The sequence below is a fragment of the Ascaphus truei genome, chromosome 1 (assembly GCF_040206685.1).
Source record: "Ascaphus truei isolate aAscTru1 chromosome 1, aAscTru1.hap1, whole genome shotgun sequence".
NCBI classification, from domain to species: domain Eukaryota; kingdom Metazoa; phylum Chordata; class Amphibia; order Anura; family Ascaphidae; genus Ascaphus; species Ascaphus truei.
In genome coordinates this window covers 417793329-417820064 of record NC_134483.1, presented here as the reverse complement: position 1 = coordinate 417820064, position 26736 = coordinate 417793329, and the positions used below count along the sequence as shown (strand labels likewise).

General features: G+C 42.5%; 1 protein-coding gene across 1 annotated transcript in view; it reads right to left on the bottom strand.

Annotated features, from left to right (window-relative positions):
• The window catches only part of MGAT4D (MGAT4 family member D), a 148483-nt gene that overhangs the window by 11258 nt on the left and 110489 nt on the right, over positions 1 to 26736 (bottom strand). Inside the window, exons 8-13 of the mRNA XM_075614878.1 lie at positions 23575 to 23689; positions 14573 to 14703; positions 14159 to 14266; positions 12005 to 12198; positions 5046 to 5124; positions 3034 to 3100 (exon numbers count right to left, since the gene is read on the bottom strand). Of these exons, the coding sequence (XP_075470993.1) occupies positions 3034 to 3100; positions 5046 to 5124; positions 12005 to 12198; positions 14159 to 14266; positions 14573 to 14703; positions 23575 to 23689 (694 nt within the window). The remainder of the gene's footprint in view (positions 1 to 3033; positions 3101 to 5045; positions 5125 to 12004; positions 12199 to 14158; positions 14267 to 14572; positions 14704 to 23574; positions 23690 to 26736) is intronic.

Sequence of the window (26736 nt, the reverse complement as noted above, 5' to 3'; positions counted from 1 at the left end):
CACTCACAGCACACTGCATACTCAGAGCACACACTCACAGCACACTGCACACACACACACACTCACAGCACACACACACACTGACACACGCACAGCACACTGCACAGCACACTGCACACACTCACAGCACACACTCACAGCACACTACATACACTCAGCACACACTCACAGCACACTGCATACACTCACAGCACACTGTATACACTCACAGCACACTGCACACACACAGCACACACACACACTGACACACACACACACACAGTCTCACACAGTCAAATACACACACACACACGGACACACTGTCTCTTTAAGGGAGCTTGCTCTCGCAAGATGGAAGCAGAAGCAGGAAGCAGAGACAGGGAGAAGAGCTGCCAGATCCCGGGTAAGTGCTGTGTGCTGTTGCTGCTGCCCCACCGGGTCTGGGAACACTGGGAGTGTTCTCAGTTTCCCCCCTCTGGCGGACAGGTACCACCACAAAAAAATTAAAAATGTAAAAAAAAAAAAAAAATTGAATTTTTTTTTCCGGCGGCCATTTTTTTTCCGCGACCCCGTTTATAACGCGGTGGTCGCGGGTGGCCCCCAAGGACCATGCTATAACTGGGTTAAGCTGTATTAGTGAAGGATCAAAACCAGAAGAATCCTTATCTGATGAAGCTGAAAAGATAGGATGTTCTATGGAAATGGATAGAATCCGCTGCTCCTGTGTTGAGTATATTGAGGGATATGGAAAAGGGACAGGTGGCGAAATACCATTCTGCAGGCCTAGGAAGCACGGTAATTGCTTCCCCAAAGGAAAAAAAACAAAAAACGAAGTGACTGGTTGGAGTAAAAAGGTGCTTCGGAAAAGTCGTCTCACCAAGGAGAACCAAACCCATGGATCCAGCCAGAAGGTGGACCAAGAAAACATTGGAGGGAAGTTTGAAAACCTCTTCAATTGGAAGTCGAGAAAAAAGAAGAAAAGGAGTCCAAAAGACTACCCCGTGAGGTCGAGCTTTTTCCCGACTAGGGGAGAACGTATAAATGGCCGAGTGTGCGTGGGGCTACACTCTGAGGGGGGAGGTATATAAGGGAGTCAAGGGGTTAAACTCCCTTTACAGGGCAGGAAACTGCACTGGTGTTGGGTTCATGCAGGGGGTGTGTGAAACTCCTGATTGAACAGGTATAAAAGGCAGGAAATGAGAACCTGTCACTGTCCCTGTTTGGAGTCTGTTAGGAGAATCACAGACTGAGCTCCCGCCCGCAGGGTTCCAGGCTGGTTGACCAGACGATGAACCCAAAGCCTCACACAGCAGAGAAGCCTGTATCAGAGAAGGGCAAAGGACTTATTGGGAGCAGCAAGACTTCAAAGCTTGCAGCTGGAGACGTCAGAGACGCCGGACTACCATCAATCAGATAAGACTTTATACATTGTTCCCTGGTCTTGATTTATATATTATTGTGTCATATGTTTTAAGCTGGGAACCAGTTTAGTTGGCCAGCTGTTGTTAGAAAGGGCTGCAGCAAAGTGGTTATTTTCCCTAACGGGAATAGGTATTTATTTTATGATTTATGCTTTGCCTTAAAGGGGCAGTGTGGAATCTGATCCAACCTCGCCTACAGGCTGCTCCATCACAACCCCTTATAGTAATTCTCTGACCATCAACTGTTATGCTTATTGGTACTATACCAGTTAAAGCACGGTTCAACTAATTGATTCAATTTAGTAGTATACTTGAGTAAGAGAAATTGCTATTCTTTTAGTTACTTTGTAATTAGTGATCTAACACTTCTATAATAGTACTTCTTAAATTTATTTAGGAGTGCACCAAAAGAGGATTTCTCATCTTCTCAGCTTCCTTCTGTATATGTTTTTGAATCATCAGGAGAACTCTTTTGAAGCATAATATAGAGAGTCATTTTGATACTCTAATACTTCAGTTTGATCGAAGTATTCCCATTCCCCCCTGCCCTTTAACAACTCACAGTGTGTGTGTGTGTGTGTGTGTATATACAAGCACGAAAACATATATAGACAGATGTATAGTTTGATTGCTAAATAGTGAAATGGGCATATGCCTGTATGTGTGTCTGTCTGTCCAAGTGTCTATCTGTTAAGTATTTCCCATACAATACAGCAGTGATTCCCAACCAGGAATGGACCACAGACCCCCCCCCCCCACCCCCTGGGGGGGGGGGGGGTTTGGTATGTATTTTGGAGGGTGGATTGTGTGAGAGTGGGGTAATTGACGGAAGGTAGGGGCGAGAGTGAGAGAAGAGAGGTGGGCAGGAGTGAGTGAGGAAAAGAGGGAGTAAGAGTGAGACGCAAGGGATAAATACATGCGAGGCGGGAGGGGGGAGAGTTAGTGAGATGGATGGGAAAGAAATACATGGGTAGAAGGTGGGAAATAGAGGTGGCTCGTGAGGTGTGAAATGTTGTGACTGACCCCTGTCGAACCTAATATGTGTCAGCCAGATAGGGGTTCCCCGAGATTTTTCTAAATACTTCAAGGGTTCCACCAAACAAAAAAGGTTGGAAATCACTGCAATAGAGTAACAACAATTTATAACAGCATATTATAAGCTGGTATTGTTGTGTTTACAGTCGTACATGTGAGGTAACACATTTCATTGGGCCTGGAAGATATTGCAGTGTGAACTGCAAACATTTGTTTTGAGGTTAAAGGTCAGTACCAATGCTAACATTGGTAATATAGCTCCACTAACTTGTTTAAACAAAAGTTATTTATTAGTTTATAAGATTATAAACCAGACCAGCTTGCTCTCGGCTACCAATATCTTGTCCACATGATAACTACGTGCATCCCAATGTGTTTGCAGATGCATTGGGTATGCCGTAAACCTGGCATGTCATACATTAAGACAGATTTGAGGACCTCTGATATACCAAGGTTTTTCTTAATGCAAATATTCTGTTAAAGTAGCACATAGAATTGTGAAAATAGGGGGGGGGAGTTTTAACATTTCCAGCTCTAGATACAAATGTAATCATATACATGGTTACAGGTCTTACATGGGAAGAAAATATCACCTTACCTATTTTTATGAATCCGTCTTCGTGTTTTTGGAGTCCGTCTGCCAACTTCTCTCTTGAAGTCGTTTGCTGTGAGTCAACACAATAGAACATGTAAACACTTCATAAGTCCCAAGAAATTACCAAATTATGAAGAAAAATGTTTCATAAAGCTCTCTAACCGCGCTTATAGTGCTGGCGACGGCGACGCGACCAGCACCGTCGCCACCTGCGAAAGTTATAATTTAACTTTCAGCGACGTCGCAAGCGACGGGGTCATTGATTGGTTTACAGACAGTCACATGTGGCGACAGTCTGTAAAAAATCAAATTTAACTTGCTTCCAAATTTTTGGTCGCTCCGGCGCGCTTACTATAGGCATTGGCGACGGAGTAAATTGTTTTGTTTTGGAGCGATGTCGCTTAGCCGTCGCGGGCCCTATAAGCGCAGCCTAACAAATACAATTTTATAATTAATTAAGCTAGTGTTTGTCTCCTCCCACTAGCACTAAGATAACAGTTATAAAAAGAACATTACACAAGGAAAGAAATGTAAGAAACCAATAAAAGAAACACAAATGCTGGGTTCTCAGTGCCCTGGTTTTGTTCTCCATAAGAATACAAGAAAAGTAGGACACAGCTGAGTGATCTTTTTGACTTTTGGGTTAAGGATACTAAATTACCATCTAATGTGAATGTAATGTAATCTTAAAGAGAAGTTAAAACTGGTGATAGTTGTGATGTGCCCAAGAAAGGGAAACTACATTGTTTTGTTTGGATTTTAAGCGACACGTTTTCTCTGTTGGTCAAGAGTCCTTTTTTCATGATGGTTAAATATGTTACTACTGAGGCTAAATGAAAAGACAGCTGGACGGAAGTTTTGGAGGGGACCAATAATACATTTTGAGGTGTCACTGCAATTCCGAGAATCACCAGTTATAGGGGGAAAAATGGGTGCATACTCATTTAATCACCCTTATTGTCATTTTTATTTACTTGTGTTCAGTAATTTTTTTTAAATTGTATTCCTTTACAAAGCACAACAAAAATTGCCTTTAAATGTACTTATGAAAGGGATTGCATAACGATTATATAAAAAAACACAGAGCATTAGGTGACCATGTTCTAGCATTAAAAAAAAATGACCTTTATTTACTTATCAGACATGCAAGGTGCATTGGTTCACTTTGGTCCAAGAAACTGCCCGTTTAATATGACTAGGTGATGAATGCCCTCTCTACAGTTGGTATTATCTGTAGCCAAAACCATAAGCCCCATATCCACAGAGCTTGGTTATTGACTTAACAATGCGTTAACTTCAGTTACCGCCTCGTTGAGTGCTAATGGATATCTTCATGCTCATTAACAGTGTTATCTGCTGTTTTCAGCCGTAACGTGCCTTGCGTTAACTATAACGGATGTTAGTGCTGATGATATGTAAGAGCTGTTCCCTCTGACACTGCCTATCCACAGAGCTCCGTTATAGGAAGGGGGAGAGTGAGGGGGGGAGAAAGAGACCTATTTTAGAGGCACATCAGCACAAAAAGGAGCTCACCTGAGATACCTGGAATATATGATAATTTAACTCATTTAAATAAACTTTGTATATCCATCTTAGTATATCCTAGGTGTCTCAGGTCTTCTATCCTCTACAGCAAAACCCATATTTCAAGGTCTGAAAGGCGTTAACGCTACCTTTAGGTAAGAGATACTTAACGCAAGTCATTTTATTTTAAGCTAACAGAAGTTCGTGCTAACTTAACATGATGTTAAGCCTATGCTAATGAGATATACTGTACCGCGGCTGTTATTGATTCATATAATTAGCTTTGTGGATTCACTTAAACCTTAGGGAACATAACGTCCTTTACAGATTTTGATAACAGTACGTGATGAACCCTGACTTAATGTAACTCTGTGGATCAGGGCCTAAGTTGAATTACATTATGTACAGGTAATAATTTCCACGGAGAGAGAAGCACACGCGTTTACAGTATGTCATACTGTCGTTTTTCTTTTAAAGACCAGGTTACCAACCTCTGCAGGTAAAACATCGACTGTAGTATTGAACAGCTTATCACCCGGGTGCTCGATGTTTCCACTTCTAAAGAGGTACCTGCCAGCAAACACAATAAAGTCTGACATTAATTTCAAACTTATTCACAGAAACATGACTCAAGGAGGTGTGATTAAATGATCCTATGCATTAATTAATTCAGTTAACTATGAATGTATGTATATCTTTATTTATATAGCGCCATCTATGTACATAGCACTTCACAGCAGTAATACACGTGACATAATAATATAACACATACTGGGATTAAGCGCTCGAGACATAAAAGTAACATTAGGAAAAGGAGTCCCTGTCCCGAAGAACTTACAATCTAAGTGGTAGATAGGAAGAACGTACAGAGACAGTAGGAGGGCGTTCTGGTAAATGTGTCTGCAAGGGGCCACGGTCGATGTATGAGGTGTATTGTATAAGCCAGCGGAGCTACCTATATGCTTCATTAAAGAGGTGTGTTTTAAGATGCGTCTTAAAGGTGAAGAGAGAGGGTGCTACTCAGAAATTGAGGGGAAGACCATTCCAGAGTGGTGGGGCAGTGAGTGAGAGGTTTTAGCTACTGATTGTGTTGCTGGGAGTTTGGTTTAAAGGGGCATTGCCTCTTGCCCTTTTTTTTGTTTTAATACAGTAAATGCAGCTGTTCCTTACATTTATGGCAATGCAATTATCTAAGCTGCCGATTGATCGGTGATCCCATGCTTCCCAGGGCACCCAATATGGCCGCCTATTTCAAAAGTAGGGTTCCCAGGTGGCTTCTCCAAAAATACTCGACGTGAAAGGTGTGAAAGCTGTGACGCGCTCGAGAAAAGTCAGTGGGTAGGTATGTTATTTATAAATGATCTGGCTGTTGCATCAGTTTTTCAAAATATCACTCCCAAGTATGCACCAATTTGCACCGTTGTATATGCTATTTTGTAAAAACATTCTGGGGACAGAGAAAATGTTTATATGAAATAGAATATGAAATGGTGCATACTTGGGAGTGAAATTTAGAAAAAATAACGTTACAGCCAGATCATTTATAAATAACATACCTGCAGTCATAATCTCACCCCCCACCCTCCCCTCATCCTCTGTCACTCCCCCCCATCCCCTCACCCACCTCATCCTCTGTCATCCCCCCTCTCATCCTCTCTCACCACCCTCCTCACCCCTCCCACCACTTTCCCCTATCACCCCTCCCCCTATCCCTCTCACCCCCCTTATCCCTATTATTTTCTCTCACCCATCCCTCATTTTTGCTTCCCGCATCCCTCCCATTTTCTCTCCCCCATCGCTCTCATTTTCTCTCCCCCCACCCCTCTCCTCTCCCACCATCCCTCTCATTTTCTCTCCCTCCCTCCACCCCTCTAATTTTCTCTCCCCTGAGAACAAATACACAGACAGACTGATAGACACACATACACACAGACACACTCACAAAGACTCAGCCTCACCTCTCTGCTCCATGCTATTTCCTCCCCCTTGGCCCCACCCCCTGGCTCCTGACCATTCCTCCTGATTGGCTGCAGTACCCAACAGCAGCCAGTCAGGATGGAGGAAGCTGCCCATCCCCTGAGCAACAGCCCTGCTCTCTCCCTGCTCGGAGAGGCCCCACAAGCCAAGATCAGGTCACTATGTCCAGAGAGGTAATACCGGACACATTCTGTACATGTCCAGTATTACCTCAATTTTTACTTACTGGACAGTGTCCAAATACAGGGCAGACTGGTTCAATACTGGATACCTGGCAACCCCATTCAAAAGTGGCAGTGTTGTGGCTTCCTAAATAGTTGCTATAGCAATCCAAAGAATCTTAATGCATTAAAATTAATTAAAAAGGGCATAAGGAGTGAAAAAAATGCAGTAAGTATTATCTAATACTACACAACATCTTTATTTTTAAATATAGGATTTTGAATTAAATGCTGCCTTAAGTTTGTAAAACTACTATATTAAATTTGCAGTGCAGCCCAAAATATACTTTGAGCTAAACCAGTGTTTTTCAACCAATTTTCCTATGAGTCCTTTGGTCCCCCGGGCATCCCTAAAGGGCAATTCTTAGGTAATTTTAAAATTGTACCAAATATAGATTAATTTACAATGCATGTGATCTCAGACGCACTATTAGAGAGAGTTCGGGTTTCTTACAATGCATCTGACTAATAATCTATAATGCCATAAGTAAAGCTAGATAATAAAAGCAACGTGCCATGGAAGTGTCTGTCGCAGGGAGCGCGAGATGTATGCGTACACCAGGCGCTTCCCCTCTGACGACGTCGTCATATGAAGCTGACGTACATTTCATGTGGGTTCACACTTTCTCAAGGCTTAGGTCAAGACCTGTGTTTAATAGCCATATCCCTGTGTGCACTTCCCTAATATAACTACATTGTTGTAATAAAGCTGAGCAAGGGGCCATCCGTATGTATATATATATATAAATACCGTTGTACTATAGACATTACTGTAGTCTGCCTCCCTTTGTCTGATCTATGGCCATGTGTGGGGTAATGGTTAGGGAGGGAGTCAGGCCCTGGCCTCAGCAGTTGATGTTAGTCTGAGGTGAATTAGAGGGGTTACAAGTAGTTGATGTTACAAGCTTTCGAGAGGTGTGAAAGATTGTAAAATATCAACTACTTGTTGGTCCATTAAAAGGCATCGTACCACCTACTCCCTCTCCCTCCTTTGTTACTACAGTAAAGCTAGAACAGGCGCATTGCCCCACATCTCGTAGACACACTTACACTGGCGACACACTTTATCGCAGTGCGGCCAGATCCGCAAGCCGGGAGATTTCCCGGCTTGCTAGTGGCCGCCCCTCGGCGTGCCGCGCGTCATAGACGCGCGGTCACGCGTCTTCGGGAGCCTGCGCCCCCTGCACGCGCGTCCAGGGCTCCCCGAGGGAGCCCTGGTGTCCCGCGATCTGCGGGACGGCGGCAGGGGGTTCCGGGGGACCCGGCGGACCCGGCAGCGGTAGGGAGAGCGCCCCGATCGGAGGGCGCTCTTCCGCTGCTTCGGCGCGCGCCCGTCACACTCGGGCGCGCGCCAGGCTACTGCTGCGGCACAGAACGGGCAAATGCTCGAATAAACTGTGCCGCAGCAGTAAATATTTATTTATTTATAAAATATTTTACCAGGAAGTAATACATTGAGAGTTACCTCTCGTTTTCAAGTATGTCCTGGGCACAGAGTTAAGAGAAATAATACATGGTTACAAGTACAGTTACATAAATGAACAGGGTGTACATTATATACAAGACATTGCGTGCACAGTTAAAGAAAATATATATTATGAGCGTATGAAACAGTTACAGACCAGATTAAAATGTGAGACAGCCTTAGATTTGAAAGAACTTAAGCTGGTGGTGGATGTGAGAGTCTCCGGTAGGTTGTTCCAGTTTTGGGGTGCACAGTAAGAGAAGGAGGAGCGGCCGGATACTTTGTTGAGCCTTGGGACCATGAATAGTCTTTTGGAATCTGATCTCAGGTGATAGGTACTGCATGTGGTAGGGGTGAGGAGCTTGTTCAGGTAGCTGGGTAGCTTGCCCAGAAAGTATTTGAGGGTGAGACAGGAAAGGTGAACTTTGCGCCTATATATACCTGATATATCTGCTCATTTTATTTCAAACACCAACGGAAAAAAGCCTCAGAATTTTGCAGCAATTCTTTTCAACAAACAATTTTTCTAAAAACATATATATTTTTAAAAAATAATCAGCTTGTCCTTTGAATACATTCGAGCAGCATTGGTCTTTCATACAGTACTTAACATGATAAAACACAAAAGGGAACATCTCAAGTCCTGGACAACTTATTTCAGAAGATCTGTGTTTGACCCCCATCTCTGCCAGATGGGACTGCAACACATTCAGCAAAGAGATTCAATGGCATTTTGGTTATGTGGCGTTGATGTCCCAGATTGGTAAAACAGTAACTTTAGGATGAATTTGCTTAGTGGGGGTTTCATTGGGATAAATCGGCAACACATGATGAAAGTATTGTCCTGTATCAGATCAGCCCATGTTTACTAAGCAGTGCCATAAGGTGTCTTATAGCATACTGCTGCTTAGTAAGTCTGTCCCATAGTCCATTCAACCACAACTAATATAGAAAATGCTCCCATGTGCAGAAATAATTATTATTTAAAATGAATGTAAAGAGGAGCCAGAGTATGTTATTTCATAAGTATTCATTAATAATGTAATACAAATGAAAGAGAACAGGAAGGTATTAAGAGTCATGGAGGAACAGTATATCATCACTGGCACACTATCTATTCTTAGCTTGTCTGACTCATACATAGAATTTGCTCTTAGTTTAGCCTGAAGTTTAAAACTATCATTTGGATTAATAAGTATAATTTGAAACATATCAAAATACAAATATTATAAACCTACAATAAAGTTATCCTAGCAGCGTGAATATGAATTATTTACCATTATTATTTTTTTCTTAAATTTTCCCATGTGTAAAAGAACAGTTCTTATTTACACTTTTTTCCCCTTCACCTGTACTGTCTAGCACTAAACATACAGTATACATATTAATTCTTATGTGCTTGGGCAGTTCTGCCCTGAGGGAAGGGAAGAGGAGGAGGTTTAAAGTGTAAACCTAAGGGCAAAACAGAACATCTGTGCATTTTTCTTCCTCTATCTCACCTCAGGACTTTGCCGACTATTTCAAGGAAAAGGTGGAATCCATATGTCAGGACATCCCCTCTGTATCTTCCTCCCAGACTACACCTCTTCCTATCTCTCCTCCTGCCTTTCTCGACTCTTTTTCCGCTGTCAGAGGATGATGTATCGTTGCTGATCTCCTCTTCTCCCTCTACCACCTGCCCTCTTGACCCCATTCCCTCCCATCTCCTAAAACCTCTTGCTCCTACTATAATTCCTACGCTCACACACATTTTTAACTCCTCCCTCTATTCTGGTACCTTTCCCTCCTCCTTCAAACATGCAACAATTATACCATTACTCAAAAAAAGCAAGATTGACTCTACCTGTCTTTCTAACTATTGTCCTGTCTCTCTCTTGCCTTTTGCCTATGAACTCCCTGAACGTCTTGTATTCTCTCGCTTGCTTTTCTCACCACCTATTCTCTTCTAGACCCTCTACAATCTGGCTTCCGCACTGCTCACTCCACTGAAACAGCCCTCTGTAAAATAAGTAATGACCTCCATGCTGCCAAAGACAGAGGTCATTACACTCTGCTCATATTACTCGACCTCTCTGCAGCATTTCACACCGTGGACCACCCTCTTCTTCACATTCTCCATACTCTTGGTATCCGTAACAAAGCTCTATCCTGGATCTCCTCTTACCTGTCCCATCGTACTTTCAGTGTCACTTTTGCTAACACCACCTCCTCCTGTATCGATCTCTCTGTGGGGGTACCCCAGGGCTCTGTCCTGGAACCTCTTCTCTTTTCTCTTTACACTCTCTCTCTAGATGACCTTATCACATCTCTTGGGTTCAAATATCACGTCTTTGCTGATGACACACAAATTTACTTATCAACCCCTGACGTACCTGTACCTGCTGTACAGAACAAAGTTTCTGAATGTCTTTCCGCTATATTATCCTGAATGGCCCTCCGCCGACTTAAACTTAACATGTCAAAAACGGAGCGCCTGATATTTCTTCCCAAACCTGGCCCTAGTACCTCCTACATTACTGTTAGAAGCACTATCATACACCCAGTAGCACAAGCACGCTGCCTAGGGGTCACACTCGACTCCTCTCACATTCGCCTCTCACATTCAAAAGGTAGCTAAAACCTGTCGTTTTGTCCTCTGCAATATTACAAAGATACGCCCTTTCCTCTGCTCAACTACTAAAACGCTGACACAGACGCTCATTCTCTCCCGCCTCGATTACTAAACCTCCTTCCTGTCTCTCACCTCTATAATATTTCCTAAACGCTGCTGCCAGAGTCACTCTACTCTTTCCTAAATATGTCTCAGCGTCTCCCCTGCTGAAATCCCTCTCCTGGCTTCCTATCAAATCCCGTATCACACACTCAATTCTTCTTCTCAAAAGCTTTACACTCTTCTGCCCCTCCTTACATCTCAGCCCTAATGTCTCGCTATGCACCATCCTGACTTTTGCGTTGTGCTCAAGGATGTCTTCTCTCTAGCCCTTTTGTGTCTAAAGCCCTCTCCCACCTTAAACCTTTCTCACTGACTGCCCCACACCTCTGGAATGCCCTTCCCTTCAATATTTGACTAGCACCCTCTCTATCCACCTTTAAGACCCATCTTAAAACACACCTCCTTAACGAGGCATAGGAGTTGCTCCATGGCTGATACTTTACACCTCATACATCAACCTTGGCCCCTTGCAGACGCACTTAGCAGAACACCCTCTTACTGTCTCTGTACATTCTTCCTACTTACCAATTAGATTGTAAGCTCTTCGGGGCAGGGACTCCTTTTCCTAAATGTTACTTTTATGTCTGAAGCACTTCTTCCCATTATGTGTTATTTGTATTATTTGCTATTAATATGATTGTCACGTGTATTACTGCTGTGAAGCGCTATGTACAGTAATGGTGCTATATAAATAAAGATATACATACATAAAAGTATTATCAAATTTAAAAAAATGATCTTCAGTCTCCAGGCTAAAAGGCTTTGTAAGGGAGACAGTTTGAGTTGTTTTTGTTTTATAATGACTTAACGTCAATGCAGATGTTAATATTTGATGCCACAGAAAGGCCAACAAAAGATTTGATCCCACACTCCACACAATTCATCATCCCTTGATCAAATACCAGAAAACCATTCCAGTGGTTTCACTGCACAGGAAAGCAATGTGAACAAATGAATGAATGAAAATCTCTCCATATATAAAAAAAAAACTAAACAACTCAATGAATACGCAACTTCCTTTTAATCTTTGCAAGTGTTTAAATAAAGAAATGGAAACGTAGCAAATATACTTACCCGACTACTTGTACAGGTTGCTCAAAGGTGAATAAAATATAATCCCCTGCCACAGGAGAGAAGGCCCAGAAGCACTCCTGCCCCCTGTAGGCCTTTTCCAGCGTGTACTGCTGGTATTCCTTGAGACTCGTGCTAAGTGTTGCTGGAGGGTTCAGATGGGGTTTGTAAAGAACTTTTTTGTCAAAGTCTTTATCCTGGTGACAAGATACATTTTGTTATTAATATATTTGACCAATGGAGACATGTTGATATGCACATTTTCTTTTCTAGTATGTTCTGGCAGAGGAGGAGGGAGTAACTTTCCCCAATATTACATAAGTAAAATTGCATTTATTGGAATATTTCTGACTTCAGACATTTATAGTAGTAGTATTGAACACAGATAACTTAACATGATATGTAAGAATATCTAATACCGGCATCTTGTAAAAGAAGGTAAAATAGTCACGTAGAAGGTGAGCACAAACACCTATTCTCTCGCACATGAATTGGCTGGTTCTTTCATGTTAAATCAGTTGTCAGGCACAAAAACTTTACATTTACAATTAGGATTGTGAAAAATGTTGACCGTTTTTGTCAGTATCACACTTCAAATATGTCAACGCTTGTTAATCCAGAGTTATGGGCGACCACACCCAAAGCCGGTACATGTTACCATCGTACATCACTAATTGTACCATAAACACATTTATTTCACACCACTCAACAACATAGGGATTTCTTAGTCTTATAATTGCTTTAAGTATTGGGAGCGTCATTGTGAAATGATTTGTCATTCAGTAAAGAAGCACAGGACTGGGAATGCAGAACCTATATGCAGTATGTGCAAATAGATGTAATCTGGAAAGCCCGTGTTACAGCCTCCTATAAATAACCTGTTGCTCCCAGACCTGCAAAAAACGTATTTTCTCGGAAGGCCCAGTTGCCATCAAAGGCCATACGGGCATTGGCCAACCTAGGACCAAGCAGTATGTTTAACCTTTTAGCTGCCCTAATGATGTAACACCAGATGTCCTTATGGCGTACCCCATACATCATTGTAAAAATGCTCCTTTTCCAGACGCTAATCTGGAAAATTGCTCCAACAGAGCAGTCGGCCCAACTATGGTTGGCACACCATCAAATTGATCAATCCTGAAAGTCCAGTGACTTCCACCAGCGCATTAGTTAATGTCTTAAATGTAGGTGACCTAACCCCCGGATGGATGAAAAAAAAGCACAGGACTGTGAATGCAGTTGGGCACAGGGCCCTACTGGCTGAGAGGAGGGGTCCTGCCCGGGCAACCTTCTCTGTTGGTGGCCCTATCTAAAGGCAAATTGCCAATCCCTTATTTCTTGTGAATTAAAAAATTATGATGCCATCATAATCCAGACAGATTGAAAACAATAATTATCTGTTAGAAATGAAAACTTTTGCTGAACCTGTTAAAAATAGGAGTATATCCACTTTTCACGACACAAATGAGTAAAATCTTTAGCCTTCTATGAGAGTCTTCGAAAAAGTCATATTTAACTACATTGTTAGGATATGGTTTAAGAACCAGATCACTTATATATTTAAATCATCTTATGTGTCTGTACTGTATGTGTGTACGTTTTATACAAAGTACCAACCATGTAGATAATACAAAAGGGACATAACTGCACCAAATATAAGTTAGCACTGTAAAATACAGCTCTGAAGAATCTGCCCAAAGTGGCGGTCGGGCCATTTTCAGACGAAATTCCCCATTGTACTCAATGGGGATTTTTGGCCACAAATTGCCTGATCAGCCGCTTTGGCAGATGTAGAAAAAAGCCCCTGTGGTATGTTGGGAGGCATACAAAAAACAGGAGTACATGAAAGATCTTGAGTTTATAAAAAATGGAAAAATAAGAGTAGCTTTGTGGATAGTGAAAAGGGGTTCTAGAAGCTGGAACACAAGAAGAGATTATTCCTGAGGCGGCAGAGGGCATAGAGTCTTAAAAGGCAGGTGGAGAAGATTGTACTTAATACCTAATTGCCTGAAAACAATTCAATAATCCAAATCATTTAACCGCCTTGCTGCCAGAGGTTTATGCAATTAATGTGAATAATGTGTCATTTACATGAACGTCCTAATGTGTAGAATTCATGGCATATCAGGAATCTACAACAGCAGGAACCCATCTTACCTGCAAGTTCTGTATTTTTCCAGTCAGTGAGGAATGTGTACCTATGTGCTGGAACAGAGAGGGGCGGTATCGAATGCGCAGGCTGGACTTTTGTCTCTCGCAGTGTTTCTGGAACGATAATAATGCAATTATATCCCCTGAGAAGTGTGGTACACAGTACCTAGTCTTCACCATGTGTCACTATACGATATCCAGAAATGAGTAAGTCCAGCACTGCTTGGAATAGAGCAGGGATAGTTATGTATAGCATTGCAGGCAGTCAGTTATTAATAGTTGTAGGTTTTATAAAAGCTCTGGTTTCCTTTCGACACAATATAGTCTATCGCTGGCCCCTACCCTTCAGTATACCTGTTTGCTGCACTATGTAGAAGTGTGCCTTTTATTAACACTTCATGATAACCAGGATACACTTACAGCATCTTTTTCAGGATTGCACACTTTCACCCAAAGAAAATGATCGAGGAGCCAGTCTATAGGCTTATCTTTGTAGAACATTAAAAAGAATTCTGCAAGGTAGGGCAGGTCTTTAGATTTGAACAATTTACCTAAAAAACAAAAAACAAACATTTTATTCCATGCATGTATAGTTTTATCAAGGCAAATGAATATGCCTATAATTCTATGAATGAAAATTATATTGCAATATAAAAAAGACCAAATCTGGGATAGGATTCCACTAATATTTAGAGAGAAAAAATTCAACAGTCAAGTCCCAAGTCCAGTGCGACAGAGCGTTGAACATGATAACATGAAACATATCTTAATATCCCTTGATTGGAGTCAACTATAAAGATAGAATAATTGGAGTATGCAGTAAATGCCTAGTGCAGTCTTTAACAACACTAATTACCAGACATATGACTCATATAATAGTAGTTGCCGCACACCGGGCTTAAATCTCTAAGTGGGATTTATAGTATAATTGGGAAAGGTAAAGCCTGTAGAGCTATTCTAACCCTTTAACCACCACACTATGAGAGAAACTACTTAGAGTGTAAGGTAATAATTGTGTGTAAAGCACAGGCAGACAACCTCCATAAGAGGAGATTACTCACAGATTGAAGAACTGTTGGCTCCAGAGGCGTGCATCCAGCATGGAATTGGTATTGATAGTTGAATCCTCGGTGGAGAGATGTGGAGCACTGCATGCAGGGATGACAAAATGAGGGGTACGGCACACCCAAAACGGGTTAAAAAACAATTTATTGAGGGCTAGACATGGGAGACAAATCAAAGGCATGGTAGGGTAAAAGAAACTCTGACGCGCTTGGGGCGTAAATGCCCTTTATCAAAGAGTGTATCCTTCGCTTATAGTCCCATCTGTTTTATACACGCAGTGACCCGGTAGTAAGCCGGAACCGGAAGTGACGTCGCGCAAGCATTGAGAGTGTCTCGCGAGACAAACACAGCTGAGCTGTGATGCACAGAACAAACGCGCGAGCGCCAGATATACAACCAGTGGCCAAACCTACATATATGTTAACCTTTTAGCCATCATGTCGGGTAGGATGACATGTCCACAGTAGTATCAGCTCACATGTCTCATCCCCGAATATAGGGGAAATGGGCATGTATACAACAAGATTGTGATATCTTTATGGTTTATATGTTTCTACACAGTGATTAGATTAGTTTTTTCCTCATGTCATGTAAGGTTTATATAGTCGGTTTATAACACATCTTTTTCCATTATATATACTATTCTGTGCATCACGCTAGCTTCACAGCTCAGCTGTGTTTGTCTCGCGAGACACTCTCAATGCTTGCGCGATGTCACTTCTGGTTCCGGCTTACTACCGGGTCCCTGCGTGTATAAAACAGATGGGACTATAAGCGAAGGATACTTCACAGCGCTGACCCTGTGAAACCAACTCAACTGTGGTGAGTAACACAGATCAAGAAGCTTTCTAAAGAGTGCGACAATACACTCAACAAGAGAACTTGGAGTAATGAGGCTCAAGCCTCGGTATCCAATGTCACCACTAACAGATTGAATCTGTCAGCCAGAACAGACAGCGAAGGATACACCCTTTGACAAAGGGCATTTACGCTCAAAACGCGTCAGAGTTTCTTTTACCCTACCATGCCTTTGATTGTCTCCCATGTCTAGCCCTCAATAAATTGTTTTTTAACCCGTTTTGGGTGTGCCGTACACCTCATTTTGTCAGCCCTGCATGCAGTGCTCCACATCTCTCCACCGAGGATTCAACCATCCACTAATATTTCGTTTTTTCTTTAACATATCTGGGTGAGAGGGTCTCAAGCCGGCATTGACCCAGTTTTTCTCAAATTGCCTTGCTACATAAACATGGCCACCTGAAACATCCCTGTTGAGAAATTGTCCATGTTTAAAAATGCACAGACCACATAAAATTGATATAGTCAGAAGTTAAATGCAGCAAGCTCAGCGATGTGGATTTAAGGGATTTACAGACACTAATGTTATGATATTTTAAATTAGAAAACCAATTACAGACACGATTTATGTCAAATCGAGTTCCCTAGAGGCTAGAGCAGTGTAACAATATCAAGAAGGCGAACAAGCATTTCTTGGTGTCATAAACAAAGACTTGTCCATCTAAGAGGTTCAGATTTATCAACATATTGATAAACTTCACCTCCCAAAGACTTCATAAAGAAGCTATAACTGAACAGTCTGAAGCTTTGAAGTTTTTATTTGACATTTTTTGTTTTAAAAGTAGATCCAAAATTAGATCCTAATAAAGTGGTTGAAAATGTTAACACCAACGCATGGCCTCATAGGGATATGTCTAATCGCTTCACTGTTGCATCTGAGACATCTTTACATTTGGAAACCGGAGCGCCAAAGATCCCTGGATATAAAAAAGAAGAAATATAGTGCAACAGTGTTTGAAATGACCAATCAATACTAGGGCAAGTGTGGATTATCTCACTCACGTGTTGAGAGAGAAAATGAAGCATTTGGTATAAGGTTTGAGAGTTTCCTTAGGCACACGCAGGTCTTCAATAGATCACGAGAGGTACAGGTAGGACTCCCAATTTTTTAGAAATAGAAGACAGGACATAGAATAATATTGCTTTATTTAGTAAAAAAAACATTTCGGAGTACGTAAAAACCTGTCCAATTTGCGCCCAGGTTAAGACCGCTCGTAAAAAGCCGTACGGTCTTCTACAACCCCTCCCTATACCAGAACGCCCATGGAGCCATCTGTCCATGTACTTTGTGGTGGAACTTCCAACCTCTAAAGGGATGAACACCATTTTGGTTGTCGTGGATCGTTTTTCCAAACAGGCTCATTTCGTTCCTCTCAAAGGCCTACCCAATTCCGCCACTTTGGCAGACATTTTTGTTAGGGAAATATTCCGCATTCACGGAGTTCCTCTTTCCATCGTATCCGATCGAGGTACACAATTTGTCTCAAATTTTTGGCAGGCCTTCGCTCGCAGGATGGATATCACCCTCCATTTCTCTTCCGGGTATCATCCCCAAACTAATGGGCAAACCGAGAGAATGAACCAGACGCTGGAGCAATACCGCTTCATCGCGGACAGCCAAGATAATTGGGTAGATTTACTTCCGTGGGCAGAGTTCTCCCATAATTCTTTAAAGAACAGCTCACGCTGAAATCCCCTTTTTTCATTAATTATGGTTTTCACCCAGGTCAGCTGCCCATCACCTAAGTTCCTTCCGGGGTTTCAGCGGCCGATGACCGAACCAAGGATCTTCAGGAATCCTGGAAAAAGATCCAAGAGGCTTTGAGAAAGGCAACCCACAGACAAAAGGCACAGGCAGATCTTCACCGCCGTCAGGCACCAGTCTTCAAACCAGGGGATAAGGTCTGGCTCTCCTCCAAGAACATTAGACTGAAGACTCCAAGCCACAAGCTGGCTCCCAGGTACTTGGGCCCATTCTCAGTAGTGGAACGGATCAATCCTATGGCATATCGTCTGGAACTTCCTCCATCCATGAAGATACCCTTCGTCTTCCACGTGTCACTACTGAAACCTGTGTTCCAGAGTCCGCGGTTCCACAGGACACCAATTGACCCTAAGCCAGTCATAGTTCAGGGGCAGGAGGAGTTTGAGATTCAGTCTATTCTGGATTCCAGGAGGACGAGGGGTTCGGTGCAGTACCTGGTTCACTGGAAGGGCTTTGGGCCAGAGGAAAGATGCCCCACCATCAAATACATGCTCCCAGACTGCTGAGACTCTTTCTCTCTAAATTTCCCCAAAAACCATATTGGAGTCGTCCTGAGACCGCTCCTCAAGGGGGGGGGTACTGTAAGACCCCGAGGAACATCTCTCCCCAAGAGGGGTCCCCCCAGGCCACAACTCACCCGGCGCTCTCTGGCTCCTGCTCCACAGGAGCTCCGCCGCGAGCGGTCCTCTCCTTCCCCTTCCCTGGCTCCCGCGGCTGCCATTGGAGGCGCGCATGCGCGCGCACGTTAGCGCACCTTTATTTCCTCCCGCGAGCAGGCATCTCCTTCCCCTTCCCTGACTCCCGTGGCTGCCACTGGAAACGCGCATGCGCGTGCACGATCGCGCATCTCCATCTCCTCCCGCGAGAGGGACTCCCGGCCCCAGCTTAGGCCGCACACATCTCCCCCGCACGGGGCACACGCCTGATGCACGTGCACCGCTCACAAGCCACGCGTCAGGCAAATCAACTGGGGCAATATTTCCTCCTATCCCTGTCTCCCATGGGATCGCGCCTCCGTTCCTCCCCCTCTTCCCATTGGTCTCCCTTCTTATATATACCCTGCTCAGCCATTCCTTCGTTGGCTGAGCATAGTTCTGTATGACCAGTGTTAACCATGGTCATGTCTGCCTTAGCTCTTGACCCTTTGTCTTTTCTAGTGATCTTTTGTGTACCGAACCGGCTTGGCTGTGGATCCGCTCTAGACGTCGACTTTTGGCTAGTATCCTGACCTCCTGAACCTTCCGACCTCTTTCCTCTGCTTACGGATCCTGATCTACCTCCCAGCTCTGGACCCCAGGCTCTCGGTACCAACTATCTTCTGGAACCTCCCTTCTCGTCAGGCGAGTATCTTACTTTATCTTATACTCCCGTACGGTTCCAGACGCCTATTTTCCACTTTCCAGGCGTGTCCCCGTAGCTGTGGGTGCAGGTGTTACTCTTCTCACCTCAGTTTCGGGGTCCCTCCTTGTCCGTGGTGAGCACAGCGTTACAATCTGAAAATGATGTTACGACCGACTCAGAGGAAGGCGGGTGTCGGCGTCTGCTCCAGGATATCTCCAGGGCTGCGTTCTAGACCCTGGGCGGTCTACACACTTATGTTACTCCTTTGTCAGAGTTCTTTTTACTATATATATAGCAATATTATACTATGTACCGCCTTCTATTTCTATCAAATTGGGAGTCCTTCCTCTACCTCTGTTGATCTATTGAAGACCTGCGGTTTTATTTCTGACGGTGGTATTTGCACTTCCATTTCTTTATTCTGTTCATCTTTACGTTTGGAGCTTCTGCTGTTTTGCTGTCGACTAACCAAGAGTAGTTTAGTCAGCCAGCAATGCAGAGTACGACTGGTTATTCAAGTTAAATCCTTTTTTTCTTTTCATGCTCAGAATATCTACAGGTCTGGCAGATGCCAATCTAGATGCAATGATGGAAGCACTAAAACGTGGACTACCATCTATCGGCACCTTCATGTGTTACAGAGCACCGCAACTAGGACTTTAATAGGTACTTTATTAAGATAATATATAGACTGTGCTGTGGAAGTTACATTGGCTGCTCATGAGTGGGACAGAGCACCTGAAGGTTTTAGGATTACTTTATAAAGGTCTATCCAACCAGGATTCCACAGCTAAGGGAACAGATTTCCTTACGGTGCGGGTACACCTGCCAGAGATCGTAAATCAGCAACTGATCAGAAAATTGTGGCCACCCGTATTGAAGTTGAAATCAGCTAGAGGGATGGCACAACCAATATGAAACCACTCACCAGCAGAAGGCTTCCTTGTCTTTGCTCATTCGGTAGACACTTTTAAATAAGTGTTGAAATCCCCTTTATTTATTGACGCAGAATCGTACATTAAAGCAGTGTTTTTCAACCAGGGTTCCTAGGAACCCTTGGGTTCCCCGGGCATCCCTAAATAGTTCCCTGTAATTTTAAGGTCATTTGAAAATTGCACCAAATACAAAATAATTTACAATGCATCTGATCTCAAACTCGCTGTTTGATCGCGTTGGGGTTCCTCGGAATTTCATAGAGTTTCTTGACCAAAAAAAAAGGTTGGAACTCACTGCATTAAAGCATTGTAGACCAAAGTCAAAGTGTATTTGTTAGGGTTTTGTATTTGTATGTATAATTCATACTCTGGTATTATTTTCCTGCTTGCATTTTTAAAAGTGTAACATGTTTCTGTAAATTCCTATTTTATACTGCATTTTTATTGTTATGCGTTTGTTATTTTCTTTAAACATTTTGATGTGTATCTAAAAGCAAGGACAGCTAATACATTTTTTATTTTTACAATGTTAGCTTGATACACTGATGCTATTGTATCCTTAGAATATAGTACATTTACTGCCTGCATCAATACATGAAGCACCTTGGGACGTGCAGTGCTAAGCCTTAAGGCACTTTATAGTCCAACCGTTTAAAAAAAAAGGAAACAAAGCCTGCAATGTGCCTTAGGGCTTAACCCTGCCTAGTAAATATGGCCCTATATCTTTTAAACAAGACTCCACAGTCTGTTATACTGTACAACGTAAATATTTATATTAGAACAAGCCACAAATTGGTGCATTTAGTATATGGATTTTAAACCTTTAATATCAGGCTTGTCATGGTTCATGATCAATACATAAAATTGTTCAGCTGATAGCAGCAGAGGAAGTAAATTGGCACATTTGCTAAGGTTCATTCTCAGAAACACTTATGTTAAAATGCTTGTTAAAGTCACATTAAGCATACAGCAAGGTCACAAAATATTAAAACGCAAAGCTGGCCCCTGGTCTGCCAGCAATGCCCCAAAGGCAAAGAGTATCCTCATGTAAAGAGATGACATCAACATTTACATGTGTAGGATCATTTATTGTTCATCTCTATAAAGTGCTGTCCCTTACACAATGCATCACAGATGATGCAGGAAGACCATTTAAAATACAGGAAGCTATACTGTGAAAGGAGTATCAAACATGAGCTAAAGAATACCTGCTTCACAAGTGTTTTACTAAAAATGTGTTTTTATCGTTACAGTTTATTAAAACTTAAATCACACCAAAATATATATATTTTTTTATATAAACACATGTATGCCATTTTATACTCTACCCAAGAAATATATTCATACATCTGGAGTGATAAAACACGGAACAGAGGTGGAACCTCTACAAATAGCCTAGTAGGATTCTCCTTTAATAGAAATATATTTTCTAACACTCAGTATCAGAGATGGCATCATGTAGAGACACACTGCAATACTGTTGAGTGAAATCAGAGGTCTTTCATCCATTAAAATCTACTGGCTTATACCCAACTGTACAGTATAGCAATACTAATATACTGTTAGTGAAAAAGAGTAGTACAATACTTTTTATTGGACCAACAATAGTTGACAAGGTACAAGCTTTGCAACCTCACAGGGTTCTTCTTTAAATACCTTCTTTCTGCCATTAAGTACCTGTACGTAAGGTCCGAAAGCTTGTATACTGTGTAGACCATTGTTGGTTCACAACAACTACCTGGTGGCCCACAATTAACTCTTTTATCATGATAAAAATTAAAATAAACATGAATTTATTAATAGAAATTATTTCTAAAATGTCAAAATGGGAACATTTCTATAAATATTATAGTTAGATGACAGTTATAAGTTCTGCGGGCATTAGGTTAATTCATTATATATGTGTGTGTGTGTGTGTGTGTGTGTGTGTGTGTGTGTGTGTGTGTGTGTGTGTGTGTGTGTGTGTGTGTGTGTGTGTGTGTGTGTGTATATATATATATACATAATCAAAAAAAGTAAGCTCATGCAAAGATAGTTCCAGATTTATCAAATTAAAATAACACATTTTAAAGGAAAACATGCTAACACTGCATTAAAAAACCCATTACATAAACTGAATTTAGATATCGAAAAGAAATATACACAGCACACAGGGGATCATTCATTTTTTTTTCGATATATATATATATATATATATATATATATATATATATATATATATATATATATACACACATTTTAGTACCAGGTCCCAAATGACCTAACAGTTGGTTAAATGAATCAAAAATAACCAAACGTAAAAGACACAAAAAACACACACTACACAATAATCATAAAAATCAATATAAAACTAAACCAATATGGGGTTTAAAGAAAAACTGCTGGCTCAACAAGTGAGACCACACAAACAACCTAGAAACACTCAAATAAGGTACTAACGAGAGCAAAAACATATAACAAAAAAAACACAGAGGGGGGGGGGGGGCAGAAGCTAACCATGAGCTGCAGAGCAGGGCACAGGATAGATGCTAACAATGAGCTACAGAGCGGGGGACAGGACAGATGCTAACCATGAGCTGCAGAGCGGGGGACAGGACAGAAGCTAACAATGAGCTACAGAGCGGGGGACAGGACAGATGCTAACCATGAGCTACAGAGCGGGGGACAGGACAGATGCTAACCATGAGCTGCAGAGCGGGGGACAGGACAGATGCTAACCATGAGCTGCAGAGCAGGGGACCGGACAGATGCTAACCATGAGCTGCAGAGCGGGGGACAGGACAGATGCTAACCATGAGCAACAGAGCGGGGGACAGGACAGACGCTAACAATGAGCTACAGAGCGGGGGACAGGACAGATGCTAACCATGAGCTACAGAGCGGGGGACAGGACAGATGCTAACCATGAGCTAACCATGAGCTGCAGAGCAGGGGACTGGACAGATGCTAACCATGAGCTGCAGAGCAGGGGACAGGACAGATGCTAACCATGAGCTGCAGAGCGGGGGACAGGACAGAAGATAACCATGAGCTGCAGAGCAGGGGACCGGAGAGATGCTAACCATGAGCTGCAGAGCGGGTTGCCGTGGCAAGCTGCTAGAATGGCTAAAACGTTCCCTGCTAAATTTTTCTCAGAGATCAATATAGCTGCTAAAACTGTAAAATAAATGATATCAATATTTATGTTTTAACATAGGCATATAGATTTTTGTAGAATGATCTGCAAATGAATAAGTGTATTACTAAAAATAATTTGACGTGTGTAGTACGGATGTGCATGCTTCAATAAGGTATAAGATGAAATAGACTAGCTAACACAAACACATTAATACTAAAAATCAATAACATGTAATGAAAATAGCAATCAACCCATCTGTGCCTGACTCCAACAGTACATCTTGTTTACTGTGAAAAAAAGTACGTGAGAGTTTTACAAAGACACACTCAGAATAGCCTACCAATAAATCCAAGCTGAGAAAATTCAAGGATCATCCAATCATCAGACATTTGCTGGGTAGCAAAGTTTTTCAAGGACTGGAAATACTCTGGTTTGGCAATAACATCATCTTCCAACTAAAAAAGAAAAGAAGAAATAAAAGAAACATGCATGTTAACAGTGGTTAATTATGTCTGCTTGTCATCAATTTAAGACCATACAATTGTAGCTTGTTTAATTTTCCCCACGCCCGGGTTTGCCAGGGCAAAATGACCACGGCAAACACCAGCTGTGCGGGGCACTGCCAGGAGCCCAAAATCTAGCAGCCACAACCGGGCATTGCTGCGACTGGAGAGAACTAAAGTGGGCTAGAACTTGAATCTTGTAGCAAGCATTAAGGTCAATGTATCAGAACACAGAAGAAGACAAGTGTGGAGGGTCTCCACCGTTTTCTACTTAAAACTGCATCCTGTAAAAAGGGTAGAACTGCTAACAAGGAGATGTACACCACATCAGGCGTGATGTATTTTTTGGAATGCAGGAGAAAGGGAGGGAAAAATGAGGCACAGAGGGGCTCAAATGTAATTATGATAGGTTTCAACCACACATTATATAAGTCATGATGGTTAAAAAAGTGACAAAAACCCTCCACCGTGTGTACAGCAAATAAAAATACCACTTGTGAGTACATTCACACGTCTCAGATAGGCCTGCAACCCTGCTTTCCCCATTATCTCTTAACATACAGTGCGTCCATTATAATAGGTATATTATATAAGTCCTCCTACTTACACTTCCGAGATGGCAATGTGACATACGGGGCAAGATTGGAGCAAAATACCTTGATACATTGACACTAGGAAGAGTAAGGGTAACTTTGATGCAGAATTACCTTCACTAACTACATTCATCAACTTTGGTGACGCCTGTGGAAATGAACAACCCTTCTGTAAGTGCACCTCCCTAAACACATTTTAATATCGAGGAATTCGTTTGTACACATGGTAAGGGGAGGCATTGGGAAAAGTTTCATTTCCACTTGCTACCACCTTTTGCGTGATGTGTTTAACAAGAGTTTACATGGGCAAAACACCACTCTTTCTCCCCTCCCAGCCCTCCCTTATCTTTATTGGCTTTCAAATATGTACTGGGTGATATATGGCAGAGGAAACAACTGATTGAAAAACCCAGCCACATCTTTGTTTTAAGCATGTTTAAGGAAGCCAGTTTGATTGTTGAATTCTTTCTAAAATGTTGTTTTTTATTCCGCTATTGGGGATTGCACCATTTACTTGTTCAACTTTAGTAGATCACATGCAACAAAGGGACAAATCCCAAAACTGTTGCAAAGCAGATTAGAATAAAATATTGGCTAAACTCATTATGAAATGGCTGCAAGTATGTTAGGTATTGCTTTATAATGTGAATGTAATACAACTCTTCACATACATACATTGTGCATTTATTGGATATGAAATGGAACTAGATTATAAATCTCTGTGTGTGTTTGCAAACAATTCAATATCTTTCCCATATATGTGCTGTACACAGAAAACTCCCTGTGCAGTTTAACATTTATTTCCATTGCAACCAAAGACAGTACAGTTTGTGACATCCGGGGCAGCCCACAGCTTTCCCCGGCCTCAGGGCTCGAGTCTCCACCCGAACCCCTGAGTTGTTCAGCAAGGGGGTGGGGGTGGGAGGAGGTAGGGGGGGAGTAAGGAGGAGGTGTTCGGCAGCCCTGCAAGTCCTCACCCTTTCCCCAACTCTCTCTTACAATCCCCCCCTTCTCATCCTCACTCTTCCCCCTTCTTCTACACCCCCTCTATTGCACTCTTCCCTCCCACTCACTCCTCTCCCTTCTCCCTCTTCTCTTCATTTCTCTCCCCTCTTCTCTCTCGCACTCTTCCCCATCTCTGTCTCAATTTTCTCTCTCTTACTTTCTCACCCCCTCTCTTATTCTGTTCCTCCTTAATCTCTCCACTCTCTCTCACTCTGCTCATCCCCCCCCCCCCAGATCCTACCTGTGGAGCGTTGGTGCAAGGTCCGCCTGGGCAAGGCAGCCGATAATGGAAGTGTGGCCCAACCTCCGGCGTGCCCCAGGTTCCAGGTTGGGACCACCAGGCAGGGCCCACATCCGCCACCGGGCCTAGGACAGATGTCCCTGTGCTTCACACCCTTGTCGGCAGCCCTGGTTACACGTGAACGTTACAGAAACAATCCGGACTCGCTAGTTTTTATTGTAGCCTAAACTTTGTGACTGTGCAGGTGATTACTCCTGGAATCCTCTGGTACCAAACATTTTGGCATTTTAATATTTGATCTTTGGAACGAATAATTGGCCCCAATAGCGTGCGAGAAGCGCCAGGCCTATCCCAATGATCGTGCATTTAAGTACAGTACTAACTTGAAAGCATGGACGTTACATGTGGCCACTGTCCAGGTGAGGTGTAAAGTGCCCGTGCTTTTTGGAACCAGGGGACTCCCAGAGTAAAAATCAGAGTAGCAATAAACTGTTGACCTCTGGCTCTGATTCCAAAAATAAGTCAACAGAATAAAACAAAAATCTACAGCTTTTTAAAATATTTGTTTGGTTTCATGTGTGTGACTTTACTGTTTGATCTCAATGTTCTTTTGAACCTGAAGCTCTGTATTTGCATAGTACTTTGAATAGCCTTTCAAGTTGTGGCATAACGAGGGCAATCGGTAGCACATCTCTAATTTTGATGTGGTTCTTTATTCAAACGCTCAAGACTCTTTAGCAACCTCACAATCAAGAATTAACACCTTTCTTGCCAGAGGGGCATACGATGGTAAGGGAAACAAAGGGACCGAAAATACAAGAAAGTGCCACGGAAGACGTTCAGGGCACGCAAGGCGGCTGAGCTTTTCTGTTGTGCCTCGTGTTCCCTAAACAGGTTTGGTGTGTTAATAAAAAGGCGTAGCAGTGCTTGGATTAACCGTTTGCAACAGTCCCTCTGCCACTGAAACGGTTAATGCGCGCAAAGATTACCCAACGTTTATTTATTCAATGGATTAAATAGGGCGTATTATTTCATGGAACATTTGCACTCAGTAACAAGATAAATATACCACGTTCATTACAAAGGCTTTCAGGAAACCAGATTTATGTGCGATGCAAACAACAGCCCTCTGTGTTCCCAAATGACATTTAAAAGAAAAT